This window comes from Amaranthus tricolor, chloroplast (assembly GCF_026212465.1).
Source record: "Amaranthus tricolor chloroplast, complete genome".
Lineage (NCBI taxonomy): Eukaryota > Viridiplantae > Streptophyta > Magnoliopsida > Caryophyllales > Amaranthaceae > Amaranthus > Amaranthus tricolor.
Window position 1 is genome coordinate 42,501 of NC_065013.1, and position 21,521 is coordinate 64,021.

Below are 21,521 nucleotides of genomic sequence, written 5' to 3' on the forward strand. Positions count from 1 at the left end.
TGTATTCTTTATCCCTACGAAATACCAAACAAACTAGAACGATCCGAAAAGGAATATAATGAAATTCTTTGATTGGTTCTTCCTCGAAGAATGTTATTTGACTAATGGACCAAGATGAATTCAAACAAAGGAGAAAAAAATTTAAACTAATAAAAATAAATTTTCTTCTTTTATTCGAAACGCCCCGTGATCTTCAACCAATTATGCGCTTCAATATAATTTCCAGGAGTAAGTGTTATAGCCTGTTTCCAATACTCAGCGGCTTGATCGAACCAAGCCTCCGCAATTTCAGAATCCCCCTGTTGAATGGCCTGTTCTCCCCGGTCGGAATAGGAATATGTGGGTCGATTCCTTCCCTTAGAACCGTACTTGAGAGTTTCCTACCTCATACGGCTCCGCAGTGAATTCTTTTGGTGTCGTTAAACTGAATGAGATTTATTATAGATCTATATACCACTGTTCAGGGGAACCAAAAGAGGTTAATCACATGAGTTTCAAACTTTCCTTTTGATTTAATTAACAATCAGTTTCAGTTTTATCTTTTCTCCTACCTGCAGAAAAAAGCATAGGTATTTACTTCTAGCCGTCGTATTTTCCGCAAGGTAACTATCTCGGTTTCATATTGAAAGTTCTATAGAATCTTTGAAAAAGGCTTTACTTCATAAACATAAGTAATAAAGAAAAGACTTACTGTCTTTGGGATTTGATCCTACACCGCCGCTTAATACCTTAGTCTTAGTGGATCGACTCTATTACAGAAGTTAATTCCTAACTTTTCTCTATTTTATATGTAGACATAAGTAAGCAGTTCTTTTCTTAATGTATTGGCAAAAAACCTCATTAATTGATCTTTACGGTGCTTCCTCTCTATTAATTAGATCCTTTTTTTATCCATAGACATAGAAAAAAGTATCTAGGCATGTTTTGACTTCTATTAATATGATAATATGAAGTTTCTTTCTTTGCTACAGCTCAAAGAAATCATCGTTTTCGACGATGCATTTGTAGCGAGCCTTGTTTTCGTATTTACTAGCAGATTTTGTTTTTGTCTTCCCTTTTCTTTCTATAGTGGAGATAGCCGCACGTAATGACAGATCACTGCCATATTATTAAAAGCTTGTGGTAAGAATGGGTTTCGTTCAAGTGCCCTAAAATAATATTCTAAAGCTTTCGTATGTTCTCCATTACTTGTGTGAATAAGGCCTATATTATAGAGTATATAACTTCGATCGTAGGGATCGATTTCTAGTCGCATAGCTTCGTAATAATTCTGTAAAGCTTCCGCATAATTTCCTTCGGATTGAGCTGACATCCGTTACGGTCGTTATTCGATTCAAATCAAAGAATCTCCGTTCCAGAACCGTACATGAGATTTTCACCTCATACGGCTCCTCCCTTAATATACATAATGAAAATAAAAAATACATGGAATAATCAAAAAGGGTTAAAACATTCTCATTATGAACTCAGCGGGGCTAGTGTTTTTACAAAAATCTCTAGCCAACCTTCGTGCGCAAGAGCTTTTACTAGAATCGCGTGTCGTCGTACTAAATAGAAAGGATAACTCCAACAATTCCTTTGTCCTCAACGCCTCCTAATTTCCGGGAAATAGTCACTTCAACAGTCTTCGATGGTTCTATGGGTATCCAAAGTACGAACGAGATGGATGTTTGTTGTCCCAACCATTCTTGTTAGTCCCAATCCAGATAAGATACGAAAAGAAAGGGAGTAGGTAAGTAATTTTTAACAAAGCTTTCGTGTTGTTGATTGCTAAGTGTAGTGTTTCTTCCCCTATGCCGCCTATTGGTACTATATTACTAGGAAGTAGGATTGACCTGTAATACAAAACACAAAGGTTACGCCTTTCGCTCAATACTAAAATCGATAACTGAAACATAGTATCTGAGGTTGCATCAATCGGGGATACACGACAGAAGGGATTGTTCTATTTCGAAACTTCACCTTCAACAAGCGTAGGTTTATTTTATTTCTATAATATGGAAGTAAGAATTTTTGTTCTTTATATCCCGAATCGTGTGCCGTTCTCCTAAAACTAGGAACAGCAAAAGGAAATGAAATACTAAAGAAAATCAAATCACACCATCTCTGTAATAAGTAAATGCCTCTTTTTCTCCTGAAGTTGTCGGAATTATTCGTAATAAGATATTGGCCACAATTGAAAAGGTCTTATCAATAAAATTTCCATTTATCCTTGATCTAGGCATAGGTATCAATCCATTCTAAAATTCTTCTCATTCCCTCTTATGGGAAAATGATTACACAAACAAAGGGTTTGTACAGTACAAAATAACATAAAAAGGGATTCATTTCCAAAAATTTCAATAAAGATATATATTTTCTACTACGACTTATACAACTATTTCTTATTTATTGGATTCGTTCACAAGAAAAGACTTGCGAGAAAAAATTTTTTTAGAAAAAATTGTCTATTACTATATCGTTATACTATTAACTATTAGTTTATAGTATTGGTGGGTTGGTCGTAGTCGTACCTAGCCAAACCAAAATCGAATAGTAGAGAATAGTAGATATAGTACTAGAAATATGAACATAGGCATGGCTCGCTATTTTTTCAGTTTCTGAGTCATAATCAGTGTGTAGGAGAGATGGCCGAGTGGTTGAAGGTGTAGCATTGGAACTGCTATGTAGGCTTTTGTTTACCGAGGGTTCGAATCCCTCTCTTTCCGTATTTTCACCTAAAACCTAATTAAATTTGCCAACATTCCTAACTGTAACAAATAAAACAACAAGAAATACTCTTATTAGAACATAAGAGTTAGATCCTTCTTTCTATTTCTATTTTTTATATATTTCTTCGATTTCGAATTGCTGTGGTACGTAAAATACTGTTCAAGAGTGGACTATGATACATCAATAGGAAAGTTCACGATGGGATAGAATATATGATTGGGAGAAATATGTATCAAACCCCCGACTTTAAACCTTAAGTCATTTTACTTTGTCGGAAGAAAGGGGCCGAATTGTCCAAACCCCTTGCTTCGGATTTTTTTAGGGCTAGGTCTGACGAGAATAATATTCTACCACTAGTAATTCATTTATTTTCAAACCGACCCACTTACTATCTATTATTTGATTGACTAATCCTTTATACGGGAATGGTTGAAGAGTCAAATGTTTGGGCAATTCCTCCCGGGGGGATGAATCAAGAGAATTTTGAATTAGAACTCTGGATTTTTGTTCATCCCTGGACATAATAGTATCTTGAGGTTTGCAACGATAACTTGGTATATCTACTATACGGCCATTAACTAAAATATGTCTATGGTTAACTAATTGGCGGGCTCCAGGAATAGTCGGAGCCATACCCAATCGAAAAAGTATGTTATCCAAACGCATTTCAAGTAATTGTAGTAAAACCTGACCTGTTGACCCTTTGGCTTTTCTGGCGATACGGACATATTTAAGTAATTGTCTTTCTGTAATACCATAATGAAAACGCAATTTTTGTTTTTCTTCTAGACGAATACGATATTGAGATCTTTTCCCGGAACGTGATTGGTTTCTAAGATCACTTCCGGCTCTAGGCCTTTTATTAGTTAGTCCAGGTAAAGCCCCTAGACGGCGTATTTTTTTGAAACGAGGCCCTCGGTAACGCGACATAAAGACTCCTTTCTTTATTTCTTTTCTTTAATTTCTATTTATATAATTTATATATATATTCCATATGACAAAAAAACCTAAGTTAAAACTGAACTAAATGATAAATGAAACGAAATCCCCTGAAGTATTGTATTACAATGAATAATGAAATGGATTGTATATACATCATATACGAACTTTTTTATATATTATATATTTTGTATTATAAGTAAAAAAAAAGAAAAGAAAGAGTTTTTTCTGATTTGTTCGGCCGAGATTGACCCCTCTTCTTTTCCTTTTTCTTTTATTTAGAGTTAGAAGTTTCTATAACATAATAGATCGTTTTGAAGAAGAAAAAGGCACCCTTATTCTTTTCTTTGTTCTTCGATTTCAAAAAAAAAAAAATATATATATTTAGATATATATATAAATAGAATAAATATAGATATAATATAAAGAATAAAAAGATTGAACAAATACAACTAAAAATAGAGAAAAGCCAGCTATCGGAATCGAACCGATGACCATCGCATTACAAATGCGATGCTCTAACCTCTGAGCTAAGCGGGCTCACATAAATTCTACATGCACTGGAATTAAATAAACTATATTTTATTTTAGGCTTATTCATTTTTATTCTTTTATGATACGAATTTCAAATAACTATTTGAAATAAAAAAAATAGAAATATTCAATTTAGTTTATTTCTCTCTATGTATATTCTATTTTGTGTCTAGAACAAGTAGATTTAGAAATTATATGAAATTCTATTTCTCTTTTTAATTTAGTAGAGCTATGAATTTTCAAATTCATTTCAAAATCGAAATACAAAAATTAGAATCGATAAAGATTAACTTTGAATCTTAATAAGCTATTCTTCTGCTTTCATTTATAGACTATCATCAAAAAAAAAGAATCGACCCTTTGAGTATTCAAAATTGTATGGCAAAATCAACGGGGAATAGGATATAATATGGTATATATACATCTATATTGAATTGTAGTTACAGAAATGATAGAATCATTTCTGATTAGACCAAAAAAAAGTCAAATATAGACTTCCGATAGAGATGAAAGAAGATAGACAAAAAATTTTTGGTTTATAGTAATTCATATAAAATCTCATGAATTCGATGGTTCCGACCGAAATGAAAGAAAAAAAATAAAATAAAGGGGAAGGACATCACCCTGAGATCCTAATCTTAAAAAAATCTTAAAAAAAAGGGGGATATGGCGAAATCGGTAGACGCTACGGACTTAATTGGCTTGAGCCTTAGTATGGAGACCTACTAAGTGAAAACTTTCAAATTCAGAGAAACCCTGGAATTAATAAAAATGGGTAATCCTGAGCCAACTCCTTTTTCAAAAGTAAAAAAAAAAAAAAAATAAGGATTCAGAAAGCAAGAATAAAAAAAAGGATAGGTGCAGAGACTCAAAGGAAGCTGTTCTAACAAATGGAGTTGATTGTGCTGGGTTGTTCGAAGAATTCTTCTGTCGAAATTCCTGATTAATGGCACTTCGAATCTATTCTGTATTTCTATTTTTAGAATTTTTAGATATTTCTGATTTCGAGATAATATAGAATATGAAATTTTCTAGAAATAAAAATGAAAAAATGGAAGAATTTTTTTGACTCTATTTCAAGTTGAAAAAAGAATCAAATATTCATCAAATCATTCACTCCATAGTCTGATAGATCTTTCTTTGAAAGAACCGGTTAATCGGTTACTCGGACGAGAATAAAGATAGAGTCCCATTATACATGTCAATACTGACAACAATGAAATTTATAGTACGAGGAAAATCCGTCGACTTTAAAAATCGTGAGGGTTCAAGTCCCTCTATCCCCAAAAGCTTTTTGACTCCCTAACTAGTTATCTTTTTTTTTCTTTTCAAAATGGATCTGGACGGAAGTGTTTTTCTCTTATAACAAGTCTTGTGATATATATGATAGACATACAAATGGATATCTTTGAACAAGGAGTACTCATTTGAGTGATTCACAATTCATATGATTACTCATAATAATCAAATTATAGACAAATTTCGAATTGGAAAACCAAAGAGATTTCGATACCTAGATAAGACTTTGTAATAACTTTCGTCCTTTTTTTAATTGACATAGACCCAAGTTATCGAGTAAAATGAGAAGATAATGCACCAGAAGGGTGAATGAATGGCCGGGATAGCTCAGTTGGTAGAGCAGAGGACTGAAAATCCTCGTGTCACCAGTTCAAATCTGGTTCTTGGCACATACCTTTTGTATGAGTATATATAATATATTCTACAAATTAACCAATACGGATTGATATACATATTCATTACTAGTCGAGATCATGACACGTACATAAGTTATTTAGCTAGTTATCGCCCAAGATACCCCACCTATCCCTAAAAAAAAAATAGATGGATCCAAAGTTTTTAAAAGTAAAATGAAAATAACGAATTTTTTTATGTTTTCGATTTTTTTTATTTGTTCATATTGTGTTTACTCTCAGACAAAATGCATATTAATACTTCATACATATTCCAAATATTCAAAAAAAGTTGAAACACTCAAATAAAAATAGAGTCTCGAAGAGTTAAAGGATGACGATAAATAAGAATTATCTTAGATAAATTCCAAATAGAATCAGATTCCCTTTGGTATATATTTCTTGATTTCCTAATAATATAAGAATTTATAGGTATAGGACTTTCTGACCCCTCTAAGTAAGTAATTGATGGATACGCGGTACAAAGTTCATAATACATAACTTTTTAGTTCATTCTATCGGTTCTTAGCTCATCCAAAAGAAAACTTTTTCAAATCTCAATGAATTCGTGACTTGTCTTTTATTTTTTTATCTATCCATATTTCATATATAGAATACCTGCGGGACATCAGTTACTCTATTTAATCTAGAGCAGAACATATATAATATAAAAAGTCTTTATGTCGTAGAAGTGAAAATAAATTCCTTACCATTCAATAAGCATCTTGTATTTCATAAAAATTGGGGACAATATAATCCTTACGTAGGGGCCATCCTATCCAACTTTCAGGCATTAAAATACGTTTCAAGCGTGGATGATTATCATAGGAGATTCCCAACATATCATAAGATTCCCGTTCTTGAAAATCCGCGCTTTTCCAAACCCAGAAAACGGACGGAATTCTAGGATTCCTCCTTGAAGCAAATACTTTTATGCATACTTCTTCTGGTTGATCCACACCGTATTCTATTCTCGTAAGATGATACACACTAGCTAACAGCCCGCCTGGTGCTACATCATAAGCACATTGAGAACGTAAATAATTGTAACCATATACATATAAAATAACAGCAATGGAATGCCAATCTTCGGGCTTTATTTGTAAAGTCTCTATTCCTTGGTAATCGAAGCCCAAAGATCTATGAACTAGCCCGTGTTTGACTAGCCAAGCAGACAAACGACCCTGCATCTTGTTTATATCTCCTTCCTTTTTTGTATAAATATTTTACATTGACTTTAACGATACGATGAGATTTATCAAAAACGATACGATGAGATTTATCAAAATTGACTTGCTGCTTACAATTCCAAAAACAAAAAAAAAGAATCCTGTTTAATTCACTAATTCATGGGAAGATGATGAGCTTTTGTACTTGAAAAATGTTTCATGAGGAATCTCGGAAGTAGATCGAATTTTATATTTATAAAGCAATTCTTGATCATAATTTCCGGTATGAATGCTACGCTCAACACGAAACTTGTGATTGATAGTAAAACATCGATTCTTCTGTTGAGACTTAATTCTATCTTCATAGATTTCCCGAGATATTTTTTTACGAAGTTTTGTTATAGCATCTATAACTGCTTCTGGTTTAGGGGGGCAGCCCGGCAAATAGACATCCACAGGAATTAGTTTATCGACCCCTCGAACAGTACTATAAGAATCGGTACTGAACATCCCTCCTGTAATTGTACATGCTCCCATAGCAATAACATATTTTGGTTCAGGCATTTGCTCATATAATCTCACTAAAGAAGGTGCCATTTTCATTGTTACGGTACCTGCTGTTAAAATTAGATCCGCTTGTCTAGGGCTCGATCTGGGTACCAGTCCATAACGATCAAAGTCGAATCGCGAGCCTATTAATGAAGCAAATTCAATGAAGCAACAACTGGTACCGTAGAGAAGCGGCCATAAACTCGAGAGCCTTGACCAATTTGAAAGATCATTTGATGTAGTTGAAATAACTGAATTTTGGGCTATTCGATCAAGTAGTGGAAACTCAATGGAATTCATAACTGTTTCAATCTTATTTTTTTTTTCTTTTTTTTTTTTATTGTCGGAATATTCGGGGATTAAGACCATTCCAATGCTCCCTTTCGCCATGCATAAACTAAACCAACAATTAGGATAAGCACGAAAATTAAAGCTTCTATAAATACGGATACACCCAATATATCAAAACTCATTGCCCATGGATAAAGAAAAACGGTTTCAACATCAAAAACAACAAAAACTAGCGCAAACATATAATAACGGATTCGAAATTGTAACCAAGCATCCCCCATAGGTTCTATACCTGATTCATAAGTCGAAAGTTTCTCGGGTCCTTTGCTATTCGGAGCTAAAATTCCGGAAACTAGAAATGCTAAAATAGGAATAACACTTGATATTATTAAAAATGCCCAAAAAATATCATATTCATAAAGTAGAAACATAGACGGACTCCTTATGAATGTGGAAAATATGTCGAATTAGTTGATTCGAATTGGAATTCTCAAATTATCTATAACTCTAACTCTTTTAGTTAAAACAACAATTTATTTTGAGTGAACCGCCTAACCAACCGAGTTACGTTTGTTTACTGCGGGATGTGTTTCGTTTCAAGAGTGATTGACTCGAATCTTATTTCTGTTTTGTTTTCCATTCCACTTGTAATTTTTATTCTATATTATAGAATTATTCTATTGTTCTTATCTTATATATACAAATAAAACTTTCTCACTTTCACCTCGATTTTATATAACTAAAGAAAGAAAAGATTGAACCGGAAAAAAATCATAATTCAATTTGGAATTTTTTTCTTTCTTTCCGCTTTTTTTATTTATATTATTTATATATTATTTATAATAGAGAATTCTCGTGTAAGAGAATGTTGAAGAATTTCGATTTTAGAATTGGAATTATGTTGGTATAGTTTATTTAATTCTAATTCCGACAGAGTATTTCTATTGATTGTATAAGGAAAGAAAAGACTACTTGTTTTGCGCTTTGATAGGTAAGGTATATAAAGACAAAAAGTCTCTTTGCCGATGAAACGTTGGCAAAGAGACTTTTTCAAACCGAGGCTTGGATACAAATTAAATTCTATTAAACAAATCATATCACAGTTAAATAGGGTGTTCCTCGATCTATTTATTCCATTCAATTATAGTTGATTAGGTTGGAATGAATTATTAATATTCATTCGCTAGTATATAAATTTACTAGGGCTATACGGACTCGAACCGTAGACCTTCTCGGTAAAACAGATCAAACTTATTATTCGCAAAATGATTTGAACTGTTTCAAAGACCCAACATGCATTTTTTTTTGCATTGGGCTCTTTCATTAACTGATATAAATACCAGTTAGTCCACCATATTTTTTCTTGATAGAAAGAAAATGGTTCCATGTGCTCCGATTCATTATTTATTTGAATTTTGATTCAAAAGCACTACCAAAGTGTTTCAAAGAAGAGTTATATTGACGTAGGTCTGCCTTTGGCCTAGATCAATTGAAAAATTAAATGGAGTCTCTATCGTTCGGATTAACGAATCCAATATGAAACTTCATACACCTTAAAGTTCATAGGACGAAAAGAGATTTTTTGAGGCCCTTATACTCATTATGCCTAGCATTTAATAGGCTGGGTATTTACCCTATCAATATCTCAAATCAATAATGGGTTCTGTTTGGTAATGGTAACTAAACGGACACTTAACTTAAATCGGACCAAACTAGAACTTATTGTCAGGCTATTGTTCTCTTGTTTTGTTTCCTATAAAGTCATAGAGTAAGACATCGATTTATCAAAAAGATTAATTCTTTTGATTGCATGATGGACTCCCCTGAAAAACATTGGCGCGCGTGTAAACGAGGTGCTCTACCAACTGAGCTATAGCCCTTGTACTTATGCTCCCTATTTTAGCATGTAGATAATTTCTTGTCAAGATAAATATTCCACGATCCAACATCATAGTTCTTTGATCTGTTTAATTAATATTGCTTAATAAGCAATATTGGATTTATAATCTATCTATCTGATAGTTATATTTAGTCCTCTTTGGAATGATAAAAGACCTACTTAACTCAGCGGTTAGAGTACTGCTTTCATACGGCGGGAGTCATTGGTTCAAATCCAATAGTAGGTAAAACTTATTAGATACCCTCGATTCGGGGTATCTAATAAATTTTTCTATTTCTTTTTTTTTTTTTTGTTGCATTCTATATATAGATTCTACCGACAAGGGAACTTCTTTTGATTATTCGGACGCACCAACAGCTTACGAAATTGTATTGCGAGCCTCTACTCGTGTCCTAGCTCGTCTGAGAGCTAGATTTGCTTCAATTAATTGTCTCTTTCCTTCCGCCTTCTTCAAGTTAGCTTCTGCTATTTCAAGAGTTTCCTGAGCTTCTTGTGGATCAATGTCACTACCCTTCTCAGCATCATTTACTAAAATAGTAATCTGATTATTGCTTATTCTAGCAAAACCGCCCATCAGAGCCATTGTTGACCATTGGTCGTCAAGGCCTAACATTCTTAAAACACCTATATCTACGGCTGTCGCAGTAGCGGCATGGTCTTTTAATACGCCGATTTGGCCACTATTAGTAGATAAAATGATTGCTTTTACTTGTGAATTCCAAACACTTCGATTAGGAGTCAGTACACAAAGATTTAAGGTCATTTCTTTAATTTGCTCTCCATTTCTAAGTTTATAGCTTTCGTGGTAGCTTCATCGATGTTACCTACCAAATAAAAGGCTTGTTCGGGAAGACCATCTAATTCTCCGGAAAGAATTAATTGAAATCCTCTAATTGTTTCTGCTAGGCCAACATATTTTCCTGGAGAGCCTGTAAATACTTCTGCTACGAAAAAGGGTTGTGATAAGAAACGCTCAATTTTTCGTGCTCTTGCTACAGTTAAACGATCTTCTTCAGATAATTCGTCCAATCCAAGGATAGCGATAATATCTTGAAGTTCTTTGTAACGTTGTAAGGTTTGCTTAACTCTTTGCGCAGTTTCATAATGTTCCTCGCCAACGATCCTAGGTTGGAGCATAGTTGACGTTGAATCTAACGGATCCACCGCTGGATAGATCCCTTTGGCCGCCAATCCTCTTGATAGTACGGTAGTAGCATCTAAATGTGCAAATGTCGTGGCAGGAGCGGGGTCGGTCAAATCGTCTGCAGGTACATAAACTGCTTGAATCGAAGTTATGGACCCTTCTTTTGTAGAAGTAATTCTTTCCTGTAACGAGCCCATTTCGGTACTAAGAGTAGGTTGATAGCCCACAGCGGAAGGCATTCTACCCAATAAGGCAGATACTTCAGATCCTGCTTGGACGAAACGGAAGATATTGTCGATAAATAAAAGTACGTCTTGCTCATTAACATCTCGGAAATATTCCGCCATAGTTAGGGCAGTTAACCCAACTCTCATACGTGCCCCCGGCGGTTCATTCATTTGACCATAGACTAAAGCCACTTTTGACTCTGCAATATTTTGTTCATTGATAACTCCGGATTCTTTCATTTCCATGTAAAGATCATTTCCTTCACGAGTACGTTCACCTACTCCGCCAAATACGGATACGCCCCCATGAGCTTTTGCAATGTTGTTGATCAATTCCATAATGAGTACTGTTTTACCCACTCCTGCTCCCCCAAACAGTCCTATTTTTCCTCCACGGCGATAAGGAGCTAAAAGATCTACCACTTTAATTCCGGTTTCAAAAATAGACAATTTTGTATCTAACTGTGTAAAGGCGGGCGCAGATCTATGAATAGGAGATGTTGTGCTGGTGTCTACGGGACCTAAATTATCAACAGGTTCCCCAAGCACGTTAAAAATTCGTCCGAGAGTCGTGCCGCCGACTGGAACGCTTAAAGGAGCTCCTGTGTCAATAACTTCCATTCCTCGTGTTAGACCATCTGTAGCACTCATAGCTACAGCCCTAACTCGATTATTTCCTAATAACTGTTGTACCTCACAAGTCACATTAATTGGTTGACCACTAGTATCTCGACCCTTAACTACTAGAGCATTGTAAATATTGGGCATCTTGCCTGGAGGAAAAGCTACGTCCAGGACCGGACCAATAATTTGAGCGATACGCCCCAGGTTTTTTTTTTCAAGCGTGGAAACCCCAGAACCAGAAGTAGTAGGATTGATTGTCATAATATTATAGTTAAAATATGTCGAAATTTTTTGCGAAAATGAAAATTATCGAATCCAAAAAAAAAAAATGTCCGATAGCAAGTTGATCGATTAATTAAATAAGAAATAGGAGTTAGCAATCCATTTTGTTGGTACCATCCAAACGAATCAAATTCAACCCACCTATTTTCAAAATATCAAATAAATGGATGACCAAAAATCCTGAGAAAGTCTTTTATTTGCCTATCATTCTAGACAATACTTTCTATATTATCTACAGAAATCGAACCCGAACTCTAAACTCTATTTTTTTTTATGATTCATTATTTCTATCGAACTGGGACCTAGTTCGTATTTAGTATATAGATTTATGTCTAGCCTTTTCATGATGGAATTCCGCATATTTTCACATCTAGGATATACATATACAACATATACCCCTGTCAAGGGTAAATTTCGAATTATTTAATTCGTTCCATTTAAATGGGGACAAAGGGGTTAATAAATTAGAAACCTAAAGAACAACTGTTACGGTTGGGTTGCGCCATATATATGAAAGAGTATACAATAATGATGTATTTGGCGAATCAAATACATGGTCTATTAACGAACCATTTTGATTAGTTGATAATATTAATTGAGAATTTTATGAAAGATTCTTGTAAAAGGTTTTCTTAAGGCCGAATTTATGTCGAGTAGACCTTGTTGCTTTGTTGTAAAAAATTTAAAATTGAATTTGTAGGGAGGGACTTATGTCACCACAAACAGAGACTAAAGCAAGTGTTGGATTTAAAGCTGGTGTTAAAGATTACCGATTGACTTATTATACTCCTGAGTATGAAACCCTAGATACTGATATCTTGGCAGCATTCCGAGTAACTCCTCAACCTGGAGTTCCACCTGAAGAAGCGGGGGCTGCAGTAGCTGCCGAATCTTCTACTGGTACATGGACAAGTGTATGGACCGACGGACTTACCAGTCTTGATCGTTACAAAGGACGATGCTACAACATCGAGCCCGTTGCTGGAGAAGAAAATCAATATATTTGTTATGTAGCGTATCCTTTAGACCTTTTTGAAGAAGGTTCTGTTACTAACATGTTTACTTCCATTGTGGGTAACGTATTTGGGTTCAAAGCTTTGCGTGCTCTACGTTTGGAAGATTTGCGAATCCCTGTTGCTTATGTCAAAACTTTCCAAGGCCCGCCTCACGGTATCCAGGTTGAAAGAGATAAATTGAACAAGTATGGTCGTCCCCTATTGGGATGCACTATTAAACCCAAATTGGGGTTATCCGCTAAAAACTATGGTCGAGCATGTTATGAATGTCTTCGTGGTGGACTTGATTTTACCAAAGATGATGAAAACGTGAATTCCCAGCCGTTCATGCGTTGGAGAGACCGTTTCCTATTTTGTGCCGAAGCTATTTATAAATCACAAGCCGAAACAGGTGAAATCAAAGGGCATTATTTGAATGCTACCGCAGGTACTTGCGAAGAAATGATAAAAAGAGCTGTATTTGCTAGAGAGTTGGGAGTTCCAATCGTAATGCATGACTACTTAACAGGTGGATTCACTGCAAATACTAGCTTGTCTCAGTATTGCCGAGACAATGGTCTACTTCTTCACATCCACCGTGCAATGCACGCAGTTATTGATAGACAGAAGAATCATGGTATGCACTTCCGTGTACTAGCTAAAGCGTTACGTCTGTCTGGTGGAGACCATATTCATTCTGGTACCGTAGTAGGTAAGCTTGAAGGGGAAAGAGATATTACTTTAGGCTTTGTTGATTTACTACGTGATGATTATACTGAAAAAGACAGAAGTCGCGGTATCTTTTTCACTCAATCTTGGGTTTCCACACCTGGTGTTCTTCCTGTTGCTTCAGGAGGTATTCACGTTTGGCATATGCCTGCTCTAACCGAAATCTTCGGGGATGATTCTGTACTACAGTTTGGTGGAGGAACTTTAGGACACCCTTGGGGGAATGCACCGGGTGCTGTAGCGAATCGAGTAGCTCTAGAAGCATGTGTACAAGCTCGTAATGAGGGACGTGACCTTGCTCGCGAGGGTAATACAATTATTCGTGAAGCTGCTAAATGGAGTCCTGAACTAGCTGCTGCTTGTGAAGTATGGAAGGAAATCAAATTTGAATTCCCGGCAATGGATACAATTTAGTCTAAGTCATTAATGTTCGGTCTCTTAATTGAATTGTAATTAAACTCGGCCCAATCTTTTACTAAAAAGGATTGAGCCGAATACAATTTTTGTATATATCTTGTATCTCTCTATTTATAGAAACTTCTTTTTATATACAAGCAAGATCTTCAATTCAAAATTGAATACTAAACAACTCAAACTTTCTATTATTGTCTTGGATCCACAATTAATCCTACGGATCCCTAGGATTGGTAGAATTGGTAGATTCTTATACATATTCCGTGGGTTCGGCCTATGACTGTGGATATTAAGTCAAGTATACGAACTCCTTCTACCTATCTTGTATATTGTCCTTTTCGTTCCGTATTAGAATAGAAACTTATTCGGTCTTATATTAGACGGGATTCGACGAAAAAAAAATTCTTCATTTCATAAAATAGAAGATATATTCTTTATTTTTTTTATATAAATTTGACCTGACCTTGGAAATTCTGCCTTTTTTCTTTTTCTTTAGAATTTTTTCGAATTTTAAAGATAAAGAAAAAAGTTCTATCATATTCATATACAACGAAGTTATATCACGGATTTGTACAAGAAAGAATTACTTCTTTCAATAGAATATACTTAAGAATACTTACTCATTTTTCGTTAATAATCTGCGTGATTGGATCTAGATGCTTATTCTGACAAGAAATGTTCAAATTGATTTTCATCGAATGACTATTCATCTATTTTATTTTCATGCGAATAGGGGGCAAGAAAGCTCTATGAAAAAATGGTGGTTCAATTCGATGTTGTCTAAGAAAGGGTTCGAACATAAGTGTGGATTAAGTAAATCAATGGACAGTCTTGGTCCTATTGAAAATACCAGTAGAAAGGAAGATCCGAGTCTAAATGATACAGAAAAAAGCATTCATAGTTGGAGAAATGGTGACAATTCTAGTTACAGCAGTAATATTGATAATTTCTTTCGTGTCAGGGACATTCCGAATTTCATCTCTGATGATACTTTTTTACTTATAGATAGTAGGGGGGACAGTTATTCCATATATTTTGATATTGAAAATCAAATTTTTGAGATTGATAACGATCATTCTTTTCTGAGTGAACTACAAAGTTCTTTTTCGAAGTATTGGACTTCAAGTTATCTGAACTCGAAATCTAAGAGTGACGATACTTATAACGATCGTTCCGGATATTATACTAAAGATAGTTGGAATAATCACATTAATAATTGCATTGACAGTTATCTTCATTCTCAAATCAGTATTGGGAGTTCCATCCTAAGTGGTAGTGACAATTCCAGTGACAGTTACATTTTGAATTACATTTTTAATGAAAGTGGAAATAGGAGTGAAAATTTCAGTAAAAGAACGAGCACAAATGATAGTAATTTACCTAGAATAGAAAGTTCTAATAATCTTGATGTAACTCAAAAATATAAACATTTGTGGGTTCAATGTGAAAATTGTTATGCATTAAATTATAAGAAATTGCTTAAGTCAAAAATGGGTATTTGTGAACAATGTGGATATCATTTGAAAATTAATAGTTCAGATAGAATCGAACTTCTGATTGATCCGGGTACTTGGAATCCTATGGATGAAGATATGGTCTCTATGGATCCTATTGAATTTCATTCAGAGGAGGAAGCTTATAAAGATCGTATTGATTCTTATCAAACAAAGACAGGTTTAACTGAAGCTGTTCAAACAGGTATAGGTCAAATAAATGGTATTTCTATAGCAATTGGGGTTATGGATTTTGAGTTTATGGGAGGTAGTATGGGATCTGTAGTAGGGGAAAAAATCACCCGATTGATTGAATATGCTGCCAATAAAACCCTACCCCTTATTATAGTATGTGCTTCCGGGGGGGCACGCATGCAAGAAGGAAGCTTGAGCTTAATGCAAATGGCGAAAATATCGTCTGTTTTATATGATTATCAATCAAATAAAAAGTTATTCTATGTGTCAATCCTTACATCGCCTACTACTGGTGGGGTGACAGCCAGTTTTGGCATGTTGGGGGATATTATTATTGCCGAACCTAATGCCTACATTGCATTTGCGGGTAAAAGAGTAATTGAACAAACATTGAATAAGACAGTACCTGAAGGTTCACAAGCAGCCGAATTTTTATTCCATAAAGGTTTATTTGATCCAATCGTACCACGTAATCTTTTAAAAGGCGTTCTAAGTGAGTTATTTCAACTGCATGCTTTTTTTCCTTTGAATCAAAATAAAGTCGCGGATTAAAGTTTAAAGTCAATTATTTTATTTGTGTCAAAAAGTATTTTTTTTTTATTGGAATCTATCGGAATAAAAGGAAAAACCAGAAATGAAGGATGGGGTTTTTTCGTTGGCGATATCCTAATTTTTGAATAAAAAAACAAAGACTTCAAAAATAGCTTTTTTAGATCTTTCAATATTTTTTGTGAATCTTTATTAACAATACCCCTTGGATCAAACTATAACGAATCCTTTGTAAATTTAATTTATAAGAAATCGTGTATTTTCTTGTAGTAGAAGCAAAATAAAGAAAAAAAAGATGACGAATACTAAAGTAAAGTTGATTATCATATATTATATGTAGAAAGTGAATTTCTTTTGTAGTTCTACATTCCTTGTACTTCTTAATATACTATATTAATTATATTAATTTTATAGAATTAGAATTCTAATTAATTTATTAATATAATAACAATAACATAATAACAACAAAAAATATAACAAACAGGTACAATTACAATACAATTATAGTAAATCGAGGTAATAACTATGAACTTTCCCTCTATTTTTGTGCCTTTAGTAGGCCTAGTATTTCCGGCAATTGCAATGGCGTCTTTATTTATTTATGTTCAAAAAAATAAGATTGTTTAGATTTTCGGGTTCAAATCTCATTTTTCAAGACTTAGACTTGAATCATAACATAGATATCTATTTAGTGGAATGGTATACCACGCGATTTCTTATGAACATAAACGAATGAACATAAACGAAAGAACCCTTACTTTAAATGTATGTGGAAAGATGACGACATAGGAGTACATGTTATTTTTTTGATCTAACTAAAAAGGAAAATAGAAATAAATATTTACGTAGGATATTTAAATAGAAAGTGAAACACATCCGACATCAGAATAGGACTAGTTGATGAGAGTTACCTCGGAAACAAGACAGAGTAAGGAAAGTACAATTCATTTGAGGTATTTTTCAATTCAAATTAAATGTAACCAAATCTAGTATGAATTGGCGCTCAGAACGTATATGGATAGAACTTATAACGGGATCTCGAAAAATAAGTAATTTCTCTTGGGCCTTTATCCTTTTTTTAGGTTCATTAGGATTCGTATTGGTTGGAATTTCCAGCTATCTTGGTAGGAATTTGCTATCTTTATTTCCCACCCAGCAAATTCTTTTTTTTCCACAAGGAATTGTGATGTCTTTCTATGGGATCGCGGGCCTCTTTATTAGCTCTTATTTGTGGTGTACAATTTCGTGGAATGTAGGTAGTGGTTATGATCTTTTCGATAAAAAAGAAGGAATAGTATGTATTTTTCGTTGGGGATTCCCTGGAAAAAATCGTCGCATCCTTTTCCGATATCTTATAAAGGATATCCAATCTATTAGAATAGAACTTAAAGAGGGTATTTCTACTCGTCGTGTTCTTTATCTGGAAATTAGAGGCCAGGGAGCCATTCCTTTGACGCGTACTGATGAAAATATGACTCCACGAGAAATTGAACAAAAAGCTGCTGAATTGGCCTCTTTTTTGCGTGTACCAATTGAAGTATTTTGAAAAAGAAAGCGATTCTGCCACGTATTCATGGACAGGCAGGAATTGCTTTGCTTTCACTTTTCGCAATTTCAATAGCCGTAAACACTCTTTTTTTTTCTTCAGTGGACTCTTTTTTCTATTTCTGTATTCTTTCGCGAGTCAAGGACTAATTAGCACTATCAAATCACAAAAAAACAAAGAAGAGATTCATGGATTCGATACATTGGAATAGAATTCATGTTTGAGAAAAATATTAGATCGCAGAACGTCGACGAACGCGACAGGTTCATTAACAATTTATAGATGAAAAATAAAATGGAAAAAAAGAAAATATTTATTCCTTTTCTATATCTTATATCTATAGTATTTTTACCCTGGTGGATCTCTTTATCATTTCAAAAAAGTCTGGAATCTTGGGTTACTAATTGGTGGAATACTAAGCAATCAGAAACTTTTTTGAACGATATTCAAGAAAATAATCTTCTAGAAAAATTCATCGAATTAGAGGAGCTCCACTTGTTGGACGAAATGATAAAGGAATACCCGGAAACACATCTACAAAAGCTTCGTATAGGAATTCACAATGAAACTATTCAATTGATCAAAATGCACAATGCGGATTGTATCCACATGATTTTGCACTTCTCGACAAATTTAATCTGTTTCCTTATTCTAAGCGGTTATTCTATTCTGGGAAATAAAGAACTTATTCTTCTTAACTCTTGGGTTCAGGAATTCCTATATAACTTAAGCGACACAATAAAAGCCTTTTCGATTCTTTTATTAACTGATTTATGTATCGGATTTCATTCGCCCCATGGTTGGGAACTAATGATTGGCTCTATCTACAAAGATTTTGGATTTGCCCATAATGATCAAATTATATCTAGTCTTGTTTCTACGTTTCCAGTTATTCTAGATACAATCTTGAAATATTGGATTTTCCGTTATTTAAATCGTGTATCCCCATCACTTGTAGTGATTTATCATTCAATGAATGACTGAAAAGACGAAAAAGGGGTATACGGATATAAATCGAATTCGAATTTCGAACGCGATGTTTGTTACTTTGTACATAATCACAGCATTACAAAATTGACTTCCTCTTTCTATTTATACCCATCTAAGACGGGAAGTTTCTCCCATATTCCAGTAATAAACTATTCTTTCAGTAAATTTAGTTTTCACTTAAAGTAAATAACAGAATCGGGGATAGGGAACTATACTAGCAACCTACCCAATTTATTGTAGAAATTTTCGGAATCAATAATTGGACCATGCAAACTATAAATACCTTTTCTTGGATAAAAGAACAGATTACTCGATCCATTTGCATATCGCTCGTGTTATATATAATAACTCGATCCTCCATTTCGAATGCATATCCCATTTTCGCACAGCAAGGTTATGAAAATCCACGAGAAGCAACTGGACGTATTGTATGTGCCAATTGCCATTTAGCTAATAAGCCCGTGGATATTGAAGTTCCACAAGCGGTCCTTCCAGATACTGTATTTGAAGCGGTTGTTCGAATTCCTTATGATATGCAATTAAAACAAGTTCTTGCTAACGGCAAAAAGGGGGGGTTGAATGTGGGGGCTGTTCTTATTTTACCTGAGGGATTTGAATTAGCCCCACCCAATCGTATTTCTCCAGAGATGAAAGAAAAGATAGGCAATCTTTCTTTTCAGAGCTATCGCCCCAATAAACAAAATATTCTTGTAATAGGTCCCGTTCCTGGGAAAAAATATAGTGAAATTACCTTTCCTATTCTTTCCCCGGATCCTGCCACTAAGAAAGATGTTCACTTCTTAAAATATCCCATATATGTAGGTGGTAACAGAGGAAGGGGCCAGATTTATCCTGACGGAAGCAAGAGTAATAATACAGTTTATAATGCCACAGCAGCAGGTATAGTAAAGAAAATTGTACGAAAAGAAAAGGGCGGATACGAAATAAGCATAGCGGATGCCTCGGATGGACGTGAAGTGGTTGATATTATCCCTCCAGGACCAGAGCTTCTTGTTTCAGAGGGTGAATCTATCAAACTTGATCAACCATTAACAAGTAATCCTAATGTGGGTGGATTTGGTCAGGGAGACGCCGAAATAGTACTTCAAGACCCACTGCGCGTACAAGGTCTTTTGTTCTTCTTTGCATCTGTTATTTTGGCACAAATCTTTTTGGTTCTTAAAAAGAAACAGTTCGAGAAGGTTCAATTGTCCGAAATGAATTTCTAGATTCGTGGATTTATCAATATCAAACTTGTAACAAGAACAAAATTAACAATTATTTGACAATATTGGACGATCAATAAATAAAAAAATTATGAGAAGGTTCTTTTTGTTTGTTTATACTTTTCTTCTACATCTACCAGAAGTTTGGAATTACTTGATACTAGATTATTACTTTTAATATATAGAAGATTGCGAAGACGACTATTCTACTTTTTCACCTTTTCCAATCGAAATTTGGATATTATCATATGATATTTTGGGTATTTCAATATCATAAAGTGTATCAAAAGTCTTCTATTTGAGAATCAAATTCGGCTGGATACTAGACTAAGCGGGGAATATAACGAAAAGAAAAATGAGGGGAACAAATGATTCTAGATAGGATTCTTTGCCTTCCCGGTCTTCGACACACGACAAGGAATTTTACAATACTTGTCGTGTGTCGAAAGAAACGTTAATGAGTCTTGATTCCCTTTGTCTTAGTCGGAATTTTTAGTCTTTCGCGAGATTGAACTCTTTTTCTTATTATTACACGTAACACGTATTAAGGAGTGGACAAACTGAAAAAGTGAGAGGGAAATATATTGAACAAATGGAACTTCTTGCATTCTATTTAATCTAGAAAAATCTAGATTCTATTGTATCATTCAGTAAATCAAATGATTTCTTTTTTCTAACAATTTAGGAACGATCAATAAGTACTGTGGAGGAATATATGTTCGAAATGACTAAATAAATTTTCCAAAAATATTGAAAGGGGGCTCTTTTTTTCATTTATACGAAAAATTTTGACTAAAAAGTTATGATAATTAAAAAAAGAATTTAATGGGACCTCCCCCTTCTTTGTTTGTCTAATTCGAGGGGAAAAGGAAGGTCCCGTTAAGTTCTTATACTTTCATATCTATGCCTCGGTTCATGCAATTACTACAGCGATGAGCCTAATCCAGAATATGAACCATAAAAGAAAATACCTAGTAAACCGATCACAACAATACCAGCTACAGTACCTATTATCCAAAGAGGAATCCTTCCAGTAGTATCGGCCATTTACCCCACTTCCCTCCACATTTCATCAAGTAGTCGTGCTTAGAGACATAAACAGTCATGGATAATTATGAAATGAGGTCCTTCCGAATGGGATAAGAGCATTCCTATTCTATATATTTCGTTCCTTCTTTTTATTTATTTTTATTTAATTGAAAAAATAATTAGAAAATAAAACAGCAAGTACAAAAATGAGTAATAGCCCCCAATAAAGACTGGTACGATTCAATTCAACATTTTGTTCGTTCGGGTTTGATTGTGTCGTAGCTCTATAATTC

At 34.3% G+C, this 21,521-nt stretch overlaps 15 protein-coding genes and 6 non-coding genes across 21 annotated transcripts; 10 read left to right on the forward strand and 11 right to left on the reverse strand. All coding sequences in view use genetic code 11, as the record gives it.

The window, feature by feature from the left end:
* Positions 1–170: 170 nt before the first annotated feature.
* ycf3 (photosystem I assembly protein Ycf3) lies at positions 171–2,225 on the reverse strand. The gene is made up of 3 exons: positions 2,102–2,225; positions 1,087–1,314; positions 171–325 (listed from the first exon to the last, which is right to left on the reverse strand). Exons 1-3 carry the CDS (start codon positions 2,223–2,225, stop codon positions 171–173), a joined length of 507 nt encoding a protein of 168 aa, YP_010425967.1.
* Positions 2,226–2,621: 396 nt separating this feature from the next.
* On the forward strand, positions 2,622–2,708 carry trnS-GGA. The gene has a single exon. It is a non-coding gene; the product is annotated as a tRNA-Ser (tRNA).
* A 328-nt stretch (positions 2,709–3,036) lies between these two features.
* On the reverse strand, positions 3,037–3,642 carry rps4 (ribosomal protein S4). Its single transcript has one exon. It carries the CDS (start codon positions 3,640–3,642, stop codon positions 3,037–3,039), a length of 606 nt encoding a protein of 201 aa, YP_010425968.1.
* Positions 3,643–4,118: 476 nt separating this feature from the next.
* On the reverse strand, positions 4,119–4,191 carry trnT-UGU. The gene has a single exon. It is a non-coding gene; the product is annotated as a tRNA-Thr (tRNA).
* Positions 4,192–4,845: 654 nt separating this feature from the next.
* Positions 4,846–5,471, forward strand: trnL-UAA. The gene is made up of 2 exons: positions 4,846–4,880; positions 5,422–5,471. It is a non-coding gene; the product is annotated as a tRNA-Leu (tRNA).
* Positions 5,472–5,800: 329 nt separating this feature from the next.
* On the forward strand, positions 5,801–5,873 carry trnF-GAA. Its single transcript has one exon. It is a non-coding gene; the product is annotated as a tRNA-Phe (tRNA).
* Positions 5,874–6,589: 716 nt separating this feature from the next.
* ndhJ (NADH-plastoquinone oxidoreductase subunit J) lies at positions 6,590–7,066 on the reverse strand. Its single transcript has one exon. The coding sequence runs from the start codon at positions 7,064–7,066 to the stop codon at positions 6,590–6,592; it is 477 nt and encodes a 158-aa protein (YP_010425969.1).
* A 144-nt stretch (positions 7,067–7,210) lies between these two features.
* On the reverse strand, positions 7,211–7,963 carry ndhK (NADH-plastoquinone oxidoreductase subunit K). The gene has a single exon. The coding sequence runs from the start codon at positions 7,961–7,963 to the stop codon at positions 7,211–7,213; it is 753 nt and encodes a 250-aa protein (YP_010425970.1).
* On the reverse strand, positions 7,954–8,316 carry ndhC (NADH-plastoquinone oxidoreductase subunit 3). The gene has a single exon. It carries the CDS (start codon positions 8,314–8,316, stop codon positions 7,954–7,956), a length of 363 nt encoding a protein of 120 aa, YP_010425971.1.
* A 769-nt stretch (positions 8,317–9,085) lies between these two features.
* On the reverse strand, positions 9,086–9,765 carry trnV-UAC. The gene is made up of 2 exons: positions 9,728–9,765; positions 9,086–9,108 (listed from the first exon to the last, which is right to left on the reverse strand). It is a non-coding gene; the product is annotated as a tRNA-Val (tRNA).
* Positions 9,766–9,938: 173 nt separating this feature from the next.
* Positions 9,939–10,011, forward strand: trnM-CAU. The gene has a single exon. It is a non-coding gene; the product is annotated as a tRNA-Met (tRNA).
* Positions 10,012–10,143: 132 nt separating this feature from the next.
* Positions 10,144–10,548, reverse strand: atpE (ATP synthase CF1 epsilon subunit). Its single transcript has one exon. The coding sequence runs from the start codon at positions 10,546–10,548 to the stop codon at positions 10,144–10,146; it is 405 nt and encodes a 134-aa protein (YP_010425972.1).
* atpB (ATP synthase CF1 beta subunit) lies at positions 10,545–12,041 on the reverse strand. The gene has a single exon. It carries the CDS (start codon positions 12,039–12,041, stop codon positions 10,545–10,547), a length of 1,497 nt encoding a protein of 498 aa, YP_010425973.1.
* Positions 12,042–12,772: 731 nt separating this feature from the next.
* rbcL (ribulose-1,5-bisphosphate carboxylase/oxygenase large subunit) lies at positions 12,773–14,200 on the forward strand. Its single transcript has one exon. It carries the CDS (start codon positions 12,773–12,775, stop codon positions 14,198–14,200), a length of 1,428 nt encoding a protein of 475 aa, YP_010425974.1.
* An 821-nt stretch (positions 14,201–15,021) lies between these two features.
* On the forward strand, positions 15,022–16,440 carry accD (acetyl-CoA carboxylase beta subunit). Its single transcript has one exon. It carries the CDS (start codon positions 15,022–15,024, stop codon positions 16,438–16,440), a length of 1,419 nt encoding a protein of 472 aa, YP_010425975.1.
* Positions 16,441–16,962: 522 nt separating this feature from the next.
* On the forward strand, positions 16,963–17,064 carry psaI (photosystem I subunit VIII). The gene has a single exon. It carries the CDS (start codon positions 16,963–16,965, stop codon positions 17,062–17,064), a length of 102 nt encoding a protein of 33 aa, YP_010425976.1.
* A 364-nt stretch (positions 17,065–17,428) lies between these two features.
* Positions 17,429–17,983, forward strand: ycf4 (photosystem I assembly protein Ycf4). Its single transcript has one exon. It carries the CDS (start codon positions 17,429–17,431, stop codon positions 17,981–17,983), a length of 555 nt encoding a protein of 184 aa, YP_010425977.1.
* Positions 17,984–18,277: 294 nt separating this feature from the next.
* cemA (chloroplast envelope membrane protein) lies at positions 18,278–18,967 on the forward strand. The gene has a single exon. It carries the CDS (start codon positions 18,278–18,280, stop codon positions 18,965–18,967), a length of 690 nt encoding a protein of 229 aa, YP_010425978.1.
* A 272-nt stretch (positions 18,968–19,239) lies between these two features.
* petA (cytochrome f) lies at positions 19,240–20,202 on the forward strand. The gene has a single exon. The coding sequence runs from the start codon at positions 19,240–19,242 to the stop codon at positions 20,200–20,202; it is 963 nt and encodes a 320-aa protein (YP_010425979.1).
* A 921-nt stretch (positions 20,203–21,123) lies between these two features.
* psbJ (photosystem II protein J) lies at positions 21,124–21,246 on the reverse strand. The gene has a single exon. The coding sequence runs from the start codon at positions 21,244–21,246 to the stop codon at positions 21,124–21,126; it is 123 nt and encodes a 40-aa protein (YP_010425980.1).
* Positions 21,247–21,391: 145 nt separating this feature from the next.
* Positions 21,392–21,508, reverse strand: psbL (photosystem II protein L). The gene is given in 1 exon segment: positions 21,392–21,508. A coding segment is annotated over 1 exon segment (117 nt).
* Positions 21,509–21,521: the final 13 nt, after the last annotated feature.